This window comes from Danio rerio, chromosome 20, assembly GCF_049306965.1.
Source record: "Danio rerio strain Tuebingen ecotype United States chromosome 20, GRCz12tu, whole genome shotgun sequence".
NCBI classification, from domain to species: domain Eukaryota; kingdom Metazoa; phylum Chordata; class Actinopteri; order Cypriniformes; family Danionidae; genus Danio; species Danio rerio.
Window position 1 is genome coordinate 6,242,501 of NC_133195.1, and position 19,027 is coordinate 6,261,527.

The 19,027-nt window shown below is 34.8% G+C and overlaps 1 protein-coding gene across 6 annotated transcripts in view; it reads right to left on the reverse strand.

Annotated features, from left to right (window-relative positions):
- Nucleotides 1–2,482: 2,482 nt before the first annotated feature.
- The window catches only part of pum2 (pumilio RNA-binding family member 2), a 50,912-nt gene continuing 34,367 nt past the window's right edge, over nt 2,483–19,027 (reverse strand). For 2 of the 6 annotated variants that reach the window (NM_001102570.2, XM_073932968.1), the window contains 5 exon segments: nt 2,483–9,411; nt 9,499–9,691; nt 12,242–12,363; nt 16,646–16,717; nt 18,723–18,848. In NM_001102570.2, coding sequence (NP_001096040.2) covers nt 9,280–9,411; nt 9,499–9,691; nt 12,242–12,363; nt 16,646–16,717; nt 18,723–18,848 — 645 coding nt within the window. In that variant the 3' untranslated portion in view covers nt 2,483–9,279. 6 annotated transcript variants of the gene reach the window in all.

Here is a 19,027-nt window from a genome sequence, read left to right on the forward strand (position 1 = left end):
TATATATATATATATATATATATATATATATAACGGCTTATCATAAGCATCTCATCGATGATTATTTACACAGTTGGCATTAAGAAGAACATATAAACGTGATCTGACTAACTTCTAGCAGCTAAATGTGTCTGGAAAATATTCAAAGGCTTTTATCCTCACAAACCGCGCGGACGTAAATGCGTCTGACTGTTGTGATTGGCTAAAGCAGACGTCTCACGTCAGCACGTTCTAGACGTGCACGCGCTTGTTACGGGAATCTTCCTTCTGCGTTCACACAGCGCAGCATTCCGGCAAATTGCCGGTAATGTTACAACTTCTCTTTCCGGAAAATAGCCAGAACGAATTTACCGGTATTTTCAAAAAGGACCTGTTCACACATACAACAAGGTCTGTATGTGTGAAAGGGGCTTGTGTCTCCCTTTGTCGCTTAGGTTTCCTTGGGGTGCCCCGGTTTTCCCCACAAGTCCAAAGATATGCGGTACAGGTGAATTGAATAAACTAAATTGTCCGTAGTGCATGAGTGTGAATGGATGTTTCCCAGTGATGATTTGCAGCTGGGAGGGCATCCGCTGCATAAAACATATGCTGGATAAGTTGGTGGTTCATTCCGCTGTGGTGACCACAGATTAATGGGACTGAGCCGAAAAGAAAATGAATGATTAAATGATGATATGCCGAAAACTGATAACATAATTATCAAGACTATGAAATTAATTAATTATTTAATACACACTAAAATGCATTACACCCTTATAGGAATTTCTCACCAATAATGTTGAACAAACAGAATTGAGTTGACCTATTCAAATAATGCATTTATAACTGACAAAGATCAAGCTGTGCTTTTATTATTTATACAGTAGGAGGCTTAATAACAGTCAGCTTAAATTATTTATGCGGATTAAGTTTTACATCTCACCTGATATTTTCTCTGGCAAGACATTTTTCACTCTTACTTTCTTTGTGTTGCTCTGTATTGTTCCTTTTCTACTTAAGATCAGCCAAAAGAGGTCTTATTTTACTATATACCTCATGATTATATGGTTGAAAGAACCACATCACCTGAGTTTTATAGATTGAAATCAGTTCTAGTATCTTCAGTCAGCTGTTTCTCATTGGCAGTGGAATGTTTCAGGTGTCATGGCAAAATATGAATAACTTTGACCTATAATTTCAGATTCTAAGTTCTGTCAGTGTGAAAGCATTTGTACAACAAAATGACATTGTTTTAGTTTTATAAATAATGCATTTTAAATTTTAAATTGTTTAGGAAAATTGTTAAAACCACTGGAAAAAGGAGCTGCATAAATGACAGAGCATGCTTTTCTTGCTCAGGAGGTCTGAGATAAAATAAGTGGGATACATGTGTGCAGTATATTATTGTTATTGCCAAGGAAACTGGATTGGATGTTAAAACACCCATCACTTCCAAAACATTTGTCTCTTTGAATTGCAGCTGTCTTCTTAGGCAATGTTCAGGTCTGGCTTTGTAATTGTACATTCTTCAAACTCAACAGGACATTTCATAGGGTTATTTTGGTTACAGTTTTTTAAAACCTGATTTACTTTGAAGTTAGAGTTATTGAGAGAGCCATGTTTTGTCATCAGTTGTTTGAAAAAAAAAAAAAAAAAAATATATATATATATATATATATATATATATATATATATATATATATATATATATATATATATATATTATTTTTATTATTTTTTTTTTTTTCAGATGCAAGGCAAACCACAGCATCAAATGGCTTGGTATTTGTTAAAATCTGACCATTTTTGACATGGTCGTAGGGATTCTTTGTTGTTGTACTTTTATACTTTTAATTTTGAATAATAAAATAAAAACTAATTGTATGATTAGTTTATAACTATATAGCTACATATTGGTATACAATTAGCAATTTATAGTTATTAAAATATTTTAATCAAATTAAAGGATACCACACTTGCCCAAATACAGCATAACAATTTGCTGTATACAAAAGCAAATTGTTATGAATGAACTGAAAAAGCCTCCCGAGATGAAGAAGACATAAAAGCAGTGATTTTTCATATTTATGTAGGCAAGAAAATAATATGTTTTGTAATATTTTATATTTTTATATCCTAAATACTTTATATTTATATCCTATATATATCCTTAATATTTAATATTTAAATTTTTTAAATTTACATTTTTTCATATGTAAAGATATTTGCCTATTGCTCTCTTGTGCGTATTAAGCAGTTTGTAAGCGAGGCGCAACTCTGCGCCGGAGTTTAGACCGGGTTAGTTTTGCGCCTTGCGCCAACTTGCGCCGGGTGTATGATAGGGCCCTATATATTTTTATATTATAGGAAGGTTTCTAAATACGTATTCGCATTTTTATTAAACCTATTTAAATTGTGTTATAGCGAACAGCTTGCCACAATAGAGAGAGTGCAGTAAGCGTAGTGTATTCAGAGTGAATAAGAAAAGCTTGAAACACACAAATGAAATGTTAGAAGAACAGTTTAATCATACATAGTCACAATTCTGCTTGAAAACTTACAAATAATAATAACAACTCCTCCTCTAATTTCTGGAAATGTACATAAGGCCACCTGAATATGTACATGATTTGACGGTGTGACAAAACTCGTATGTTCATATTTATATCATTGACAATATCTTACAATTACTTTGCTTACAAGTTTGTAGCTGCTCCAAAATACAGCATTGATTCATACAAAAATAGTTGTGTCGTTGTGAAATGTCCATGGAGGCAGGTAGGACCAAACGCTGCCCCATGTTTCCTTTTATTCATTATTTATTAACTTTTTTTTTCCAACTGCCACGTGTCAAAATGACAGTCAAACAGGTGACACTGCACCAGGTACATAAAAAGGCTGACCTTTTCCAAGAAATGATTAAAAACAAAACCACCTTGATGCATTAAAAAGAAGAAGAAAAAAAAAAACACACTTGGATCGAAGAAAACTGTATACACATTATATTCAAAGGGAGTGATGAATATTTAAACATCAAAATGCACATTTTGCTATTTTATTTATTTTCCAAAAAGTGTAAAAGACATTCCATTTACAGCATTTACGTTTACAAATGTACATCTGTACAGATGAGATAAAAGCAAATCACTATGCAATTCAGCAAGGCCTATCCAACACCACTAGATTTTGTTCTATTCAACTAATAAACTTACACTTAACTCCACATATACTACATGTATTCTACATTTATTCATATGAAGCAAGATAATGAAAGCCATTAATATATTAACCATACAGAAAGATTATGTCCATTTTGTGAAAATGTATACTTCTGCAAACGATCACTCTACATCACCAAATGCCAACACGGGCTCATTCTGAAAACGTAGTCCCGTAGGACGTTTCTGGAGACTGTTGATTATGTAGCCGGAGGTATGTATGACTGCATTTTATTTTTTAAGCGAACGCTACGGGGCCTTAAAATTTTCGTTAACTTAACTCCATGTGGAGGGCTTTCCCGCTGCAACCAGTTTGTTCAATTAGCTCACTGTACGTCGGCGGACTTGAGAAGCTGAGAGGAGCTGACCATTATGACAAAGACCGGGTTCGAGTCCGGGGAAGCGCGGTTCCAGAAATCAGGTAAGACGAAAACAGAATCCAAAAAATAAAGTGAACAAGTTCATACCAGGGCGAGGATGTGGTAAAATCCGAAAACGTGGTAAAAAAATCAGACGAGGGCTTTTCTTTTTCTGGACGGCTTATGTAAATTGTTGGTTGGGTTTAGGGAAGTAAGCAGGTGGGCGGATCAATTGGTAAAATTGGTTGGGTTTAGGGCATAGACATATACACTAGATATCACATACGGCCCCTGAGCATGCGTCAATAGCGCCGCCATGTTTGTACAGTGCTCCCAAGACAAATGTCATTCAATCGCACTAGTTAAGACAGTGTTACTACGTGAAGATGCTGGACTTTAGCGCTGTCTACGGGTGTAGTAACGAGCAAACAAAGAAAACAAAGCACAAAGGCAAAACATTTCATAGGTATGAGTTAGTTTTTCACGTTTTTGTATGTTATAAACTTTTGTACTAAACAGGTAACGGTATTGACGATAATACAGTCACTGCATTCATCATAAGACAAAGTAGCACCATCTCGCACTAAACACTCGGCTTACGCTAGTTTTGTTAAATAAAGTCAGCAAATGTAACCCCGCCGGTCCTACGCCACCCAACCCGCTCCGAGCTGGTATCGAACTGGCGACCTTCCGCTTGGGACTCGGTTGCTCTATTAAGACCATGACCTCTAGTGACCGTCGCTAGAGCACCTTTAGAGGTCAGAGGAGTTAGGTTTCCCTGCACAGCACTTACTAGCTGGCCTCTTATGCAAAAGAAATATAACAAGACGTTATGGTGCCAGAAACTTGTATTATTGTCAGCTAAGTGAACGAGTCGTTCATAACAGAGATTCATTCACAAACTAATCACTCCCTCCGTCAGTATGAGAAGTAAAAGCAGGAGAGGAGGTGCGTTTCAGGACATGATCAAATTTAATTGGGAGCGTGGGTAGTACATTTCCATACACACAAACACAAGCTTTTTGTCAGGAATGCCCGTGTGATCACTTATCCATCAATGTAGATAAGTGATTTCAAATGATAAGTTTCGTAACTAAAAAAAAAAAAATTGCACACTGACCTCCGGGAAAACTCCCGATCATATATATATATATGTGTATATGTGTATTTCTCTAGCTCTAGATGGCCACAGTCCTCCACTGCAGCTTGGTCTCACATTTATTTCAAAGGAGTGCTACCCTGTACTAAAATGGCGGCTCTATTGACGCATTCCTTCCAATAGACAACAACAGGGTAGGCGACATCTAATGTAAATATCTTTGAGGTTTAGGGAAGGAGGAAGGGTTGGTCGGTCGATTGGCCGGTCGCCCAGTCAATCATTCAGTCATTCAGACACACGGTCGTTCGACAGCGGCCTCTGGTGGATTTATGCGAGAACAGCGCGGGCACAAACGGCACTCGTGAGAGACATTTCAGATAAGAAAAAGTGCACACAGCAGCCTCTCGTGGATTCGCGAAAACAAACACTGCATAATGCGTACCTCCCGGGATGTATTTCGCGGTCTCCAGAAACGTCTACGCGTTGGTTCGGTTTAGGGTAGTAAGCAGGTGGGCGAGTCAATCGGTAAAATTGGTTGGGTTTAGGGAAGGAGGAGGGTGGGTCAGTCGATTGGCCGGTCGCCCAGTCAATCATTCAGTCAGACAGACATCGGTCGTTCGACAGCAGCCTCTAGTGGGTTTACGCGAGAACAGCATGGGCACGAACGGCACTCGCTAGAGACATTTCAGATACGAAAAAGTGCACACAGCGGCCTCTCGCAGATTCCCGAAAACAAGAATTGCAGAAATACGTACCTCCCGGGATGTATTTCACGGACTCCAGAAACATTCATGTGACTACGTTTTCAGAATGAGCCTGGGTTGCCAAATGCTGTCCATTTGCTTCACATTCATTAATCAATTCTTTTCTACTTGCTCAGAAGCCAAGCATTCTGGGTTGACACCAAAGACAGAAACCGAACTCTTGAGTCTGGTCGGAAGAGTGTCAACACTCAAGTACAGTCTCCACCCACACCCGAAACACAGAAATAGAATATTTACTTGTACATAAAAACGCTGTACACTTTGCTTTAGCTATCATAATGTAAAAAGACGATAATTAGTCAATAACTATACTGTTTTCTAGGGCAGTGTTCATAAAAGTTACTTGATGTTACACAAATACGATTACAAATAAAAGTTTGCTTGTTAAAATATGAAATCAATATCTGCCAAATATCCCTGGCCCTTCAGACATTCACACACCCTAAACATGGAAAAACGTATTATGCTATGCTATGCGTACGTATAGCAATGTAAAAATGCAGAAGCACAAGTGCTCTCAGATGTCATTCAAAACATAGTAGTAAACCAAGACACGTGTGGAACCAGTGGGGTGAATCACATCTTTAAAATAAAAAAGGAGCTGTAAAATATAGTATGCACATGAATTAAAGAAAGAAAAAACAGCCACAATATCCTTCGCTAAGCCACACCCAAAAACCGCCACACTCCAATCGTGGCTTAGCAACCGTTGCTTTGGGCAGGAGAACTGTCAAGCTTTCGAGCGAGGGGAAACAATCCAAAGCGTTGTGCAAAGTTTGGACAGGATGGTGGAAGTTTATTCCTTTCCAAAACCCAAAAGGGGAAAAATGCCAGCATGGATTAAGCTCTGTGAGGGCCGCTAAATGAGCGGGGTTAAGTTGGATTTGTTTTGACGGCAATAACTCGCACACCTCTTACCCTAAACAGATCTAAACTGTATCCTACAAAAATACAAAGCAGGTTATGTTTCACAGCCGTCTTTTTCTTGTTTTTCCTTGAGCACTGCTCCGTTTAAGCCCTCGCCATAGTTGTCATACTAATAGCAATCATATTTCCATCTGTTTCAAGCTACAGATATTTAAAACAACAGATGCGATCCGAGATGTGATCACAAACTGAGCACTGGCGATCAATAAACTTCAATATACTTCAGCTGTTTTTCAGTAATTTATAAGCCTAATGTCCATGTCAGAGCTACAATTCACTGATGTTTTCGTAGTCACTGGTGACAGTGTTATAGCAGGTTGGTGTCTGCTTTTATATTTGGGCACAATCCCAATTCTATTTTTGTACCCTTACCCCTTGGCCCTTGTAACTGAGGGTTAAAGGGAAGGGCTTCAAAATTTACCCCTAAGAATTGGGACAGCACTACATCACCTGCACACGACATCATATGTCCTTGCAATCTCTTGCTTCCTATGAGATCAGACGATTGCGACTGCTGTAGTTATTGCAGTTGCGTTATTTTTTGGTATTTATCTTCAGGAAATCACTGAAGGCATATATTATGTTATCATAAAGATCTAATGTAGCAATCGTAATAGTACTCTGCATTTACACAGTGGCCAAATTCATTAATGTAAACAACAAAAACAACATTAACATTATAGCAGACACTGTAAACAGCTCATTGATAGCCACTAGACTTTTCTGACAGGGTATTCCAGTGTCATTGAGTGTCAGAAAGTCGTGAGACTACTATACAGGCTTTATGATTATGGATTAAAGATCGCGAATAGATCGCAAAATTTTGCGGTTTTTATTTTAGCCTTTTTTTTTTTTTTAAAGCATGATGTTAAAACACGAACATGGCTATGAATATATTAAAACATGTTTGTTTGTTGTAAAAATTCGTAATAATGACAAAAAATACTAATTAGTGGATCTCCTTACTTCCGGATGCAGCTTGGTTGAGTGTGGTCCTGAAAAATCTTCGTTAGCCTTCAAGCTAAAGAGAATTGGGACAACACTACCCCTTCATGGGCACGCGCAAAACGAGGGGTAGGGATAAGGGGAAGTGGTAAAGCTGATTTATACTTCTGTGTCAAACGCGCTGACGCATAGCCCTTCGCCGTGGCCGTCGGCGTCGCTGACGTGCACCTCTCAAAAAATGTAACTACACGTTGCAACGACGCGTAGCGCAAGCTCTGTGATTGGTTATTTTGGTAGCGCTGACGAGTCTGGGCGGGACCGAGAGCCGCGTGAATGGTGCGAGCCTGATGGAGTGATTGTTTACAAGTGTGGAGTCCTGTGATGGAGCTCCGGATTGAAAGTTTTGTTTTGTGTTTACCTCATAGTTAAAGTTGTTGCACGTCCGATGGTTCCTGCCTTAAAATGAGCGAGTTTCAGCCACTTGTACATCCTGGAAGTGTTCAGGAAAAGCAAAACAAACGCGAAGAAACTCGACACAAGGGAAAATTTACACCTCACTGCCATCTAGCGTTTCGGAAGTGTTAATGCAGACCAACAGAGACAGCACGCAGAAGTATAAATGCACGGCTACGCGCGTTGCATGCGCCGTGGGTTACGCCGGTCACTTGACGCAGAAGTAAAATCCAGGCTTAAGGGGTAGAATTGGGATTGGGCCTTGGTGTCCGACTAATATTTGCTGGTAGGGAAAATCTATTTGTTCACTTCAGCTATTTATACTTTGAGTGGCATTTTAATGTTTTTATTTCTTCCACTTAACTGCAAATTAAAATAGAAACGGTATAAAGAGCACACAAACAATAGGTAACAGTTAGGTAATAGGTATTCTACATTGTTATGGGTCAATGATGCCAATATTCGGCACAAATCCATCAATTTCCCCTTTGTCTGTTCTTTCTATAACAGAATTATGTATAAGCACTGTCCATGCGTGTTTCCTGGTCAGTTAGTAACGCTATATTTCATTGCACAACAATAATCTATCAGGCTTTTTAGCTAAAAAGGAGAAATCACGGTTTAATAAGTTATTATTAGATTATTTTTAAATGTCACCTCTTCTGCTGTGCATGAGCTAATCTGTTGAATGGTCAGCGTATGAGGCAGCTAGGCTAACCTAGCTTCTAATCAGTTGCCTATTATGTGGTGAATATACCCCTGTAATGCATACTGCAGTCCTTTTTTATCTGGTTTTCTCAGATTTCTCACCTGTTCGCCAAAAATGGCTAATTATATCCCTGGGAATATCTGACACCAGCGTATATGTATTGTAATAGACGTGCGAGGCACGAAAGCTTGACAGGCGTAGCAACATTAACTAAAGAGGGCGGGGCTTAGCGAAGAGTTAATTGATTAAGGAATATCTAAAAATCAGCACAGATAGATTGCGGCTGACAAACTAAATTGTAAAGATTAAGCTGATTGGTTTACTATTATAATTTGTTTATTATCAGCAGCTTTGGCATACGTATCATTGTGCGAAAACAGGGCCGTTGTGTAACATCTTAAATGCCATTTAAAAGTTTGGATTAAAAAAAAGGATTACTCAGTTTGGCTTTATAAAGTCACTTGCTGGTGTTAATTGTAAGAACTGTAAAATTTCGGCATGTCTTTTTCTACAGAAAATGTACAAGGTTAAAAAAAATTACAAAATGTTTGCTAGAAAAACAGTCAGTTACATCAATTACATCATAAACAAAGGAGTTGTGCCTTACCCGGGAAACCACCTCTCTGGTGAGAGTGGAAGTGGTAACAACAGACTGTACCAGGGACTGATCAAATTTGCTGCCACCTTCATCAAAGCCCACTTCTTTTCCTTGCTTTTTTTTTTTTTGGTAACCCTCCTATAGAGTAGAGTAACCCTCCAAAGAGGTGAAGATGCCCATAATTAACATTGCATGTTTAGAATGAGGCAAGGTTTGGGTTAAAGGTCCCTACATTAGGCCATTAGTAGGGCCCCCAATAGGGCCTAGATCTGATCCACTCTTCATGTAGTACTTTTCCAGCTTAGCCAGGATGTGCTTTCCATATGTATATTTCCGGAGAGTGGCAATATGTGGCCGGATCTGGAATTGACAAGATGAATTGGTTAAGATTCTATCCGTAATTATATTAACTATAACTTAAAGTAACAACATGTTCTGTGCTTGTACCTTGTGCATGATGATCTTACGCTGGGCAGGCTCAGCCATGTCAATCATTCTTTGAACAACATAATTTGCATACTGGTCCTTCATCATGGTGTAGAGAGCACTGTGAGGGCCGTCCTTTTGACAGCAGACTTCATCGATGAGCAGGGCCCTCTCTGCCCGGGATGAATGAATCACACACTTCTCCACAACATTGCTATAAATGGCAGACGTGTATAGAAACATGTTAGCTTTCAGATATAATCAGTTATACAGAATAGAGAAATGAGTAAAGTAATGTAGTGAAGAACTGTGTAAAATGACTTTAAAAATCAAGTTTAAATACTTTTTTTAGTAAATATAAGCCAACTGAAACACATCATTCCTTACAAACTTTGCACTATCAGCCTCATTGTCATTTTACAGAGGAACAAGACAAGGCTGTCCTCTCTCCTATATATTTTTTTTTGCATTAGCAATGGAATCTTTGGCAGCAAAAGTTTATTTGCTTTTTTAATTAATAACAGACCCCAATATCCAGTTGAAGTCAGAATTATTAGCCCCCTTTTAATTTTTATTTTCTTTCAAAATGATGTTTAACAGAGCAATGAAATTTTCACAGTATGTCTGATAATATTTTTTCTTCTGGAGAAAGTCTTATTTGTTTTATTTCGGCAAGAAAAAAAGCAGTTATACATTTTTTAAAACATTTTTGGAACAAAATTATTAGTCCTTTTAAGCTATTTTTTTTTCGATAATCCACAGAACAAACCATCAATATACAATAACTTGACTAATTACCCAAACCTGCCTAGTTTACCTTATTAACCTAGTTAAGCCTTTAAATGTCACTTTAAGCTGTATACAAGTGTCTTGAAAAATATCAAGTAAAATATTATTTACTGTCATCATGGCAAAGATTAAATAAATCAGTTATTAGAAATAAGTTTTTAAAACTATTATGCTTAGAAATGTGCAGAAACAATCTTCCGAGAACAGAACAGAAATTGGGGAAAAAAATAAACAGGGGCGTTAATAATTCAGGGGGGCTAATAATTCTGACTTCAACTGTATGTATATTTTATATATGTATAATGTATATAATGTAATATAATAATTTTTGCATCATTACTCAAGCCAAACGGTTTTTCTAAATTCATTGTGATATTTTGATTTGATGGAGCATTTTATATTTATTATATAATAATATTATTATTACTATTATTTAAAAAAGCTGAGTATAATGCATTTCATTTTTGAAAAACACAGTATAGTGATGGGGACACTAGGGGAGCGCGGGGCACAAAGTAATGCGGGGTTAAATGTAACAGATTTTAAGATATTTGCTCAGAGTTAACCATGGCATGTTTCCAAGGTTTTCACCAGTGTTGGCAAACGTCTTCCTGCCAATTATTGAAAAAGTTTAACGCAATTTGGATGAGAAACACATTTTTGCAGCATAAAAGTATTTTTATTTTGGTCAATATTTTACTTTACTTAAAAAAAGATGTTTTGTTGTGATCATCGTCTTCTAGGCTAAAAGATTGAACCATTTTGAAAGATGTGGGTTAGTTGTAATAGGGTGTCACAATTAACCCACACACTTCTGCACACAAATTAAACTAATAAAATAATTGTTTGAATTTTGAGTGGACTGTTCAAGACTTTTTATATTAAAATGTTTTTTAATATAAAATATTTGTTAATAGAAAAAAATATATATTTTATTGCTAATAATGCTAATAACTGATTTGTATAATAATGGATAAATGGATAATAATACAAATAGATTCAAATGTGTTTATCCAATAAACAAATAAATAAATAAACATACTGTGCTATGGAGAATAAAAAAGAGCCAATTACTGAGGAAATATAGCTACTATTTAAAGTAAACTGAATTTAAACTAATTGTGTGAAATCTGCCTTTACAAACATGTGTCACAACTAACCCTCTGACTGTTACAACTTGCCCCGCAGGTGGGGCAAATAATACAATTTTTACTCCTGGCACTTTTGGCAATACTGCTCAGAAACTATAGGTCTGGTGATCATAATTGCAGTGCTTATTTGTAGGAGAGGCTTGTGTGTTCTTGGCAAAAAAATATGGTTTGTCTAACCCCATTACTTTGTTCATTATTTCACCAAAACCAAAAAGTGTTACTTTGTGCCCCGCTCTCCCCTTTATACAGCAGCTCTGTCCTTTGGATTGTAGTTACATTAAGTGCCAGAAAAAAAATTAGGTCTCCAAAATCCTGACCAAACTTGCCACCGTTTTTTCTGCTTCCTAAGCATCATCATATTGTCTAAACGGCTTCATCATTCTGTCTCCTCTCCACCAGTAAGCTGGTGGCTGCTGCACACTGGTGGTGGTTGTGGAGACTTTACTTGAGTAATGTGTTAACTGTATTCATTTATTCATTCATTCATTCATTTATTCATTTTCTTGTCGGCTTAGTCCCTTTAATAATCCGAGGTCGCCACAGCGGAATGAACCGCCAACTTATCCAGCAAGTTTTTACGCAGCAGATGCCCTTCCAGCCACAACCCATCTCTGGGAAACATCCACACACACACTCACACACTACAGACAATTTAGCCTACCCAATTCACCTGTACCGCATGTCGTGGGACTGTGAGGGAAACCGGAGCACCCGGCAGAAACCCACGCGAACGCAGGGAGAACATGCAAACTCCACACATAATCGCCAACTGAGGTGTTAACTATATAAACTCAAAATAGACAAATTATCTATTTTCGACTGACCTTGCAAATTTATGCTGACTCAGAGCCAGAACCTTCCCTCTGACCTCCGCCACTATCTTGCTCTTATCTTCTGGTCGCCCATGCTCCAAAACATGCTGGATAACATAGTTACCATACTGATCCTGCAGATAGAAACAGGCACAGGAGAACGGAAGGGACATTTTTTTAGAACATGTAATTTCAGTACATATATAAACAAACCTGAGATAGAAGAAGAGATGACTGATTAGCACAAGAAAGTCAAGCAAGGCCATTTTTAACCACATATCATCATACAATAAATACATCTTAAGCTGAAAATCATTTAATGATGTCAAAAACAGCAACCCATGGCCAATAAAAAAAAAATAAATAAATACACTGTCTTGATCTGTCATATATATATATATACACATATACACATATATATACACACACACAGTTGCAAACAGAATTATTAAACCCCCTTAGAAATTAATTTTTTAAATATGTTCCAATGATGTTTAACAGAGCAAGGAAATTTTCACAGTATGTCTGATAATATTTTTTCTTCTGGAAAAAGTCTTTTTTGTTTTGTTTCGGCGAGAATAAAAGCAGTTTTATATATATATATATATATATATATATATATATATATATATATATATATATATATATATATATATATATATATATATATATATATATATATATATATATTTAATTTTAAGGACAAAATTATTAGTCCCTTTAAGCTATATTTTTTCGATAGTCTACAGAACAAACCATCGTTATACAATAACTTGCCCAATTACCCTAACCTGCCTAGTTAGCCTAATTAACCTAGTTAAGCCTTTTTTAATGTATACTTTATTTTTATTTATCTTTTTTAAGGAAAAAAACAAGGGGAAAAAATACAAATAATGGATTTAAAAAATAAAATAATTTAAATAATACATAAAACACCAGAACTTAAATGAACAGTTGACTGGTCACATATTTCCTTACAGGTCAAATGAACAAATTCATATAAAAATCAGATTACAATGTGTAAAGGCATAAGTACAATTCATTTCTCCCAATATTGCGGTTATTTGTCCATTTGTAGTTTTAAAGAAAAAGTCATCCTTTGCATATTTTGAACATTAGACATGATATCCAACCATTCAGATTTTGTCGGGGGTTCCAGTTGTAGCCACTTTCGAGTCACAATTTCTTACTGGTTGCTAGGAGTATTTTTAATAAATACTTGTCTTTTACCGTTAAGTTGGCTGCAATATTTCCCAGATAAATTGTTGTAAAAGAAAAATCCACATCATCACCAAAAATATTTCATAACCTAGTTAAGCCTTTAAATGTCACTTTAAGCTGTACAGAAGTGTCTTAAAAATATCAAGTCAAATATTATTTACTGTCATCATGGCAAAGATTAAAGAAATCAGATATTAGAAATCAGTTTCTAAAACTATTATGTTTACAAATGTGTTGAAAAAAATCTGCTCTCCGTTAAACAGAGAGACAGGGCTAATAATTCAGGGGGGTTAATAATTATTATTGCAACTGTATACATAGCAAATAATTAAATTATAAGGTGGAATTGACACACTTTACAAGAACTCAGTAAAAATCCATTAACAAAGGTTCCATTAGTTAATGAATTTTTACAGAATTCTACTTCTACAGCATTTATAACAGTTTGTTTCAGTCACTTTGGTACACTTTGCAAATCATCCTTAACATTTTCAAAACAGTAAGTGCATTCCTCAAAACAACTTGTACAAACAGCAAAACACTGTGGACAACCTGCAAAAGCCAATCCTTATTTCTCAAAAATAAACCATGTAAACTACAATGTAAACTATTGCTACAATTACACTAAATTATAGGTTTGACTTTAGGCCCAGTTTACACCTGGTATTATGATGCGTTTTTGTCGATCCAATAACAAGTGTTTGCATGGATCAAAATAAACTACAAATTACAGCAGCCACAAATGTATCATAATAAAATACTGGGTTTTGTATTTTGAAAATATAATTTACTTTTACAAGGGAGCATGACATATCTTTGCAAACCTTCTATTTCGTCAATCCCTTCACCATTAAACTGACTTACTCTTTCATTTTAGCATAAATTTTGTGCAAATTTCATACAGAACGTCCTGTCTTGAAGATGAACTCTTTAAGCACTGTAAAAACCATGTAATGCAGATAATGAGTTGGAATAAAGTACTACTGTATGTCTCTTCATTGTGTTTTCATTCATTGTGTTGCTAGTGAAACTGCAACAATCTCCTAACAGTCTTATATTTTAAAAGGTGATCTATAAAGAGATTTTTTTCTTTTTTCTTTAATAAATGTAGATTTTTTGCAATTTGAATTTTTAATACTTAATGTAAAACTGTGATTTCCGAAAACTACTCAAATCTCCAGTTTTAGTCATTTCCATAAATCATGTTTTTGCAAGTATACTCTCCAATACACAACATGAAACATGGTATTTAAAAATGGAGTTATCTTTTTTTGCAAATAAACTGTTTATATACATCCTGCTGCTGCCATATAGACTGGAGTATCATTAAATATTTGTGTCTTATATACTGTATTGTTCCATTTTGACATCTCTTCAATAGCTGTATATAGCAAAACAGCCAAGAAAATTATAGGACTGAAACAATACAAGCCCATACAGACTCTATATGAACAGGCGGCTATGAGAAGAGCAATACGTATTAGCGCTGATTCTAAACATCCTCTTTTCAGTAAATATCAGCTGTTACCATCAGGAAAACGACTGAGAATGCCAATGTGTAAAACTAATAGACTGAAGCTTTTGTTTGTTCCTACCTCGATAAAATTGTTGAACTCTACCAATAACACAGTTCCTGTAGTACGTTAGCATTTGACTGGGTTCTGTGTTTTTTATATTTATACTTAAATACGGTCTTATTCTGAAAACAATGTATGTTGTTAACTGTTTGCTCTTAATTGTTTTGTTTTATTTATTTTTACTGTCTGTTTACAGCAATGTTGTAGCACCTTTTTTGCCCAAGACAAATTTCCTCTTGAGGACAAATAAAGTTTATCCAACAGTTGAAGTCAGAATTATCATCCCCTCCTTTTAATTATTTTTTTCTTTCTTTTTTTTTTTAATATTTCTTAAACAATGTTTAACAAAGCAATAAAATTTTCACAGTATGTTTGATAATATTTTTTCTTCTGGAGAAAGTCAGTAAAAAAAAAAAACTAGCAGTTTTTAATTTTTTAAAAACCATTTTAAGGTTAAAATTATTAGCAACTTTAAGCAAATTTTTTTTGTTAGTCTACAGAACAAACCATAGTTGCACATAAACTTGCCTAATTACCCTAACCTGCCTTGTATACCCAATTAACCTAGTTAAGCCTTTAAAATTCAATCACTTTAATCTGTAGAGAAGTGTCTTAAAAAATCTCTAGTAAAATATTATTAAAATAAAATAAATCAGTAATTAGAAATTAGTTATTATGTTAGAACAGTTATATTAGAAATTAACTATTATGTTTAGAAATGTGTTGAAAAAAATATTCTCTCCTTTAAACAGATTTATATATATATATATATATATATATATATATATATATATATATATATATATATATATATATATATATATATATAAAAAGCAATCAATAACATAATCATTGGTTGATAAAATACAGATTTTGAAAAAAATATCTATAGAACATCTATAGAAATATGCTTGACATATTATGACAACATGTTTAACCTTTTTGCTTGTAAAGCCATATGCTAAATGTTCCATTGTAATACATTTTGATTGACATGTCATAATTGATTTGGTTTGAACATGACAGAATTGTACATAATCTTTTAACTGGATGCATCAAAGCAAATGTGAAACTGCTTTTGTTGTGCATAAGTAACACTATGATGTGAAGATTGAACAGGGTTTTTTTGTACCAAAGCAACTGAAAAAAATTGTTACCATTGCTGAGCACTACTAAAGCATTAAATTAGAAAGGTAAGCTTAGTTAAGGCATTGATTTAGCAAGACCCAATAATGAATGAATGTATTTTTATTAACATTAACAAAGGTGAATAAATAGTAAGAAACGTCATTCATTGTTTGTTCATTTTAGTAAATACATTTGTTAATTGCTTTCTTTTTCAAATTTTCCAAGTGTAAAAAGTGTCAACCCATGACATCAGTCTCAGGTTAGGTCTGTTTATATTTTTAGCATTTTGTTTTTGAAAGTGATCAGGCTGCGATGTCAAGTTTTCCATGAAAGAATCTGTGTGAGGAAAAAGTATGAGTGAAAGGAACCCCGCAGACCGAAAAAGCAATTGGAAAAGCACCATCTAGGTGTTAGACACAGGCTTGTTAGGAGGTAGATGAGACGATGCAAGGAGGTATTTGTGAGTAGGAGGAAGACGCGTGACTCTGACCTTGAACAGTGCATCGCTGGACACTGTATAATATGTTTTGGGGGTCATCTCCAATGAAACACCTTGATACTTCTAGATAAAATAAGTGAGGGGGGTCAAGGGTTGGGTAATCTTTTGCATCATTAAAATCCATCAGCACAACTAATTGGACGTTAGATCAAAATTTCTAAGCACCTTAATGCTAAATCAATATAGGCAAAGGGTATAAAATAAACAAACAGGTCATGCAGAAAGTACTTCTGTAATGTACAGTTGAAGTCAGAATTCTTATTATTTTTTCATTTTTTAAAATATTTCCCAAATTATTTTTTAACAGAGCAAGGGCATTTTCACAGTATGTCTGATAATATTTTTCTTCTGGTAAAGTAAAAAAAAATATATATATAAATAAATCAGTTATTAGAGATGAGTTATTAAAAGTATGTTTAGAAATGTGTTTAAAAAATAAACAGGGGGGCTAATAATTCTGACTTCAACTGTACTTCTATTCTGAGCTCATTTCATTGCATGGCCTCTTTTCCAGTCGCCCAATATGAAAAAAAAATAACTAATGTATGCTTTTCTAAAAATGGATTAATATCAGCTATGCATTATTATTTTGTAATAAGACATTCATCAATTCAAAATGGCCAAAATCGCACCAAACGAGACAACTTTTATAGGAATCACAACCAGTGTTGAAAAGACTTGAGAAGCAAAAAAGTTATGCTGGCTTTTAAGTTATTAGATTAATAAAAAATATATACCAAAAGATGCAATTTCCATAATTTTGTTTACTTTTTCAAAAGTTTAAATATTCATGAATAATTCAATAATGATATCATATACTCTTTGTACACTCAAAGGTATATAAAAGCTTATGTCTATTAAAACTCACTGTAAAATGAAAGTGTTCTTCACTTATCACCACTTACTAACACATCTAGCATATAATTATCCATTAACTAAAGGATATTTGACATTTAATTTTACTTACTAATTTTTTTAAATTTTGATGACTCTCCTCAAATTCTAGATTCAACAGTATGTTGTCTACATAGGCAATTTATTCACAAAACTGTGATTAGTACGGCGACCCTGAAGGGACGTGATGGAGAAAAAAAATGGTTGGGATTAAAAAAAAATAAAAAAACGAGTGATAGGTAAACATATTTTTGAAAGTTTTTGCGTTCCCTCGCAACTGTTATTCGACAAACACTTCACTTTATACATGACAACCCTTCAGTTTTTGCTGGGATTCTCTCATATTTTACTATTATATCCTATTATTAGTTATTTTTTCATATTTCTCTCATATTTTTAATCTTAAAAGCATGTTGAAATTAATATAAAAATGTCTGAATTCACTTTCTTTCCATTAAAGCTGTGATTCAGAGATTGCTCATGAGGGACGCTGATCGATGCACAGCCTTAATGGAAAGAAAGTGAATTCAGAAATTTTTATAATAATTTCAACATGCTTTCAAGATTAAAAATATGAGAGAAAATATGAAAAAATAACTAATAATAGGATATAATGGTAAAATACAGGAGAATCCCAGCAAAAACAGGGTTGTCATGTATGAAGTGAAGTGTTTGTCCAACGAGTTTTGCGAGGGAATGCAAAAACTTTCAAAAATATATATTTACCCATCACTCTGTTTTTTTTCTCCCACCCATTTTTTTTTCTCCACAATCAAGTCACTTCCGGGTCTCCATAGATTAGAGATTGTCATATTGAACAACACTTTTTTTCCCGTCTTTGGCAGGGAATATTTACACAAAGTTATTTTATTAAAAAACAAAAACACCAAGTGCAACAGTCTCACACACCTGTATCACATGCTAAAAATAATATTTTATTCTGCTGAAAAGAATAGCAGTGGAAAGTAAAACTAATTTTTGTGTAAACAACTATTTAGAAGGCGACTGTCAACAGAATTTTGCCATTTTCATCTGATTTAAAAAAAAATATATATATATATATATATATATAAATTTTTAGAAAGACAAAAAGAGGCCACACAATAAGAACTTAACAATAAGTAAAATACAGTAAAATAATTCTCTCTAAAATAAACGGCATAGGAAATTATACCTGTCCCAACTGCTCAGAGTGCTGGTGGAGTTCTTCCAGGATGGGCAAGGTTTGTTCCTGAGTACAGTGCTCCAGGATACGCTGTATCACTCTGCAGCCATATGGATGAGTGGACAAAACAAATACCTACACAACAAAATAAGGCCATAAACACACATCATACTACATACTTAAGGCACTCCAGTACACTGCAAAAAATGCTTTTCTTACTTAAATTTTTTCGTCCTGTTTCTAGTCCAAATATCTAAAAATTCCTAAATCAAGAAGAATTTTCTAAACAAGCAAAACATATTGCCTTGTTTTGA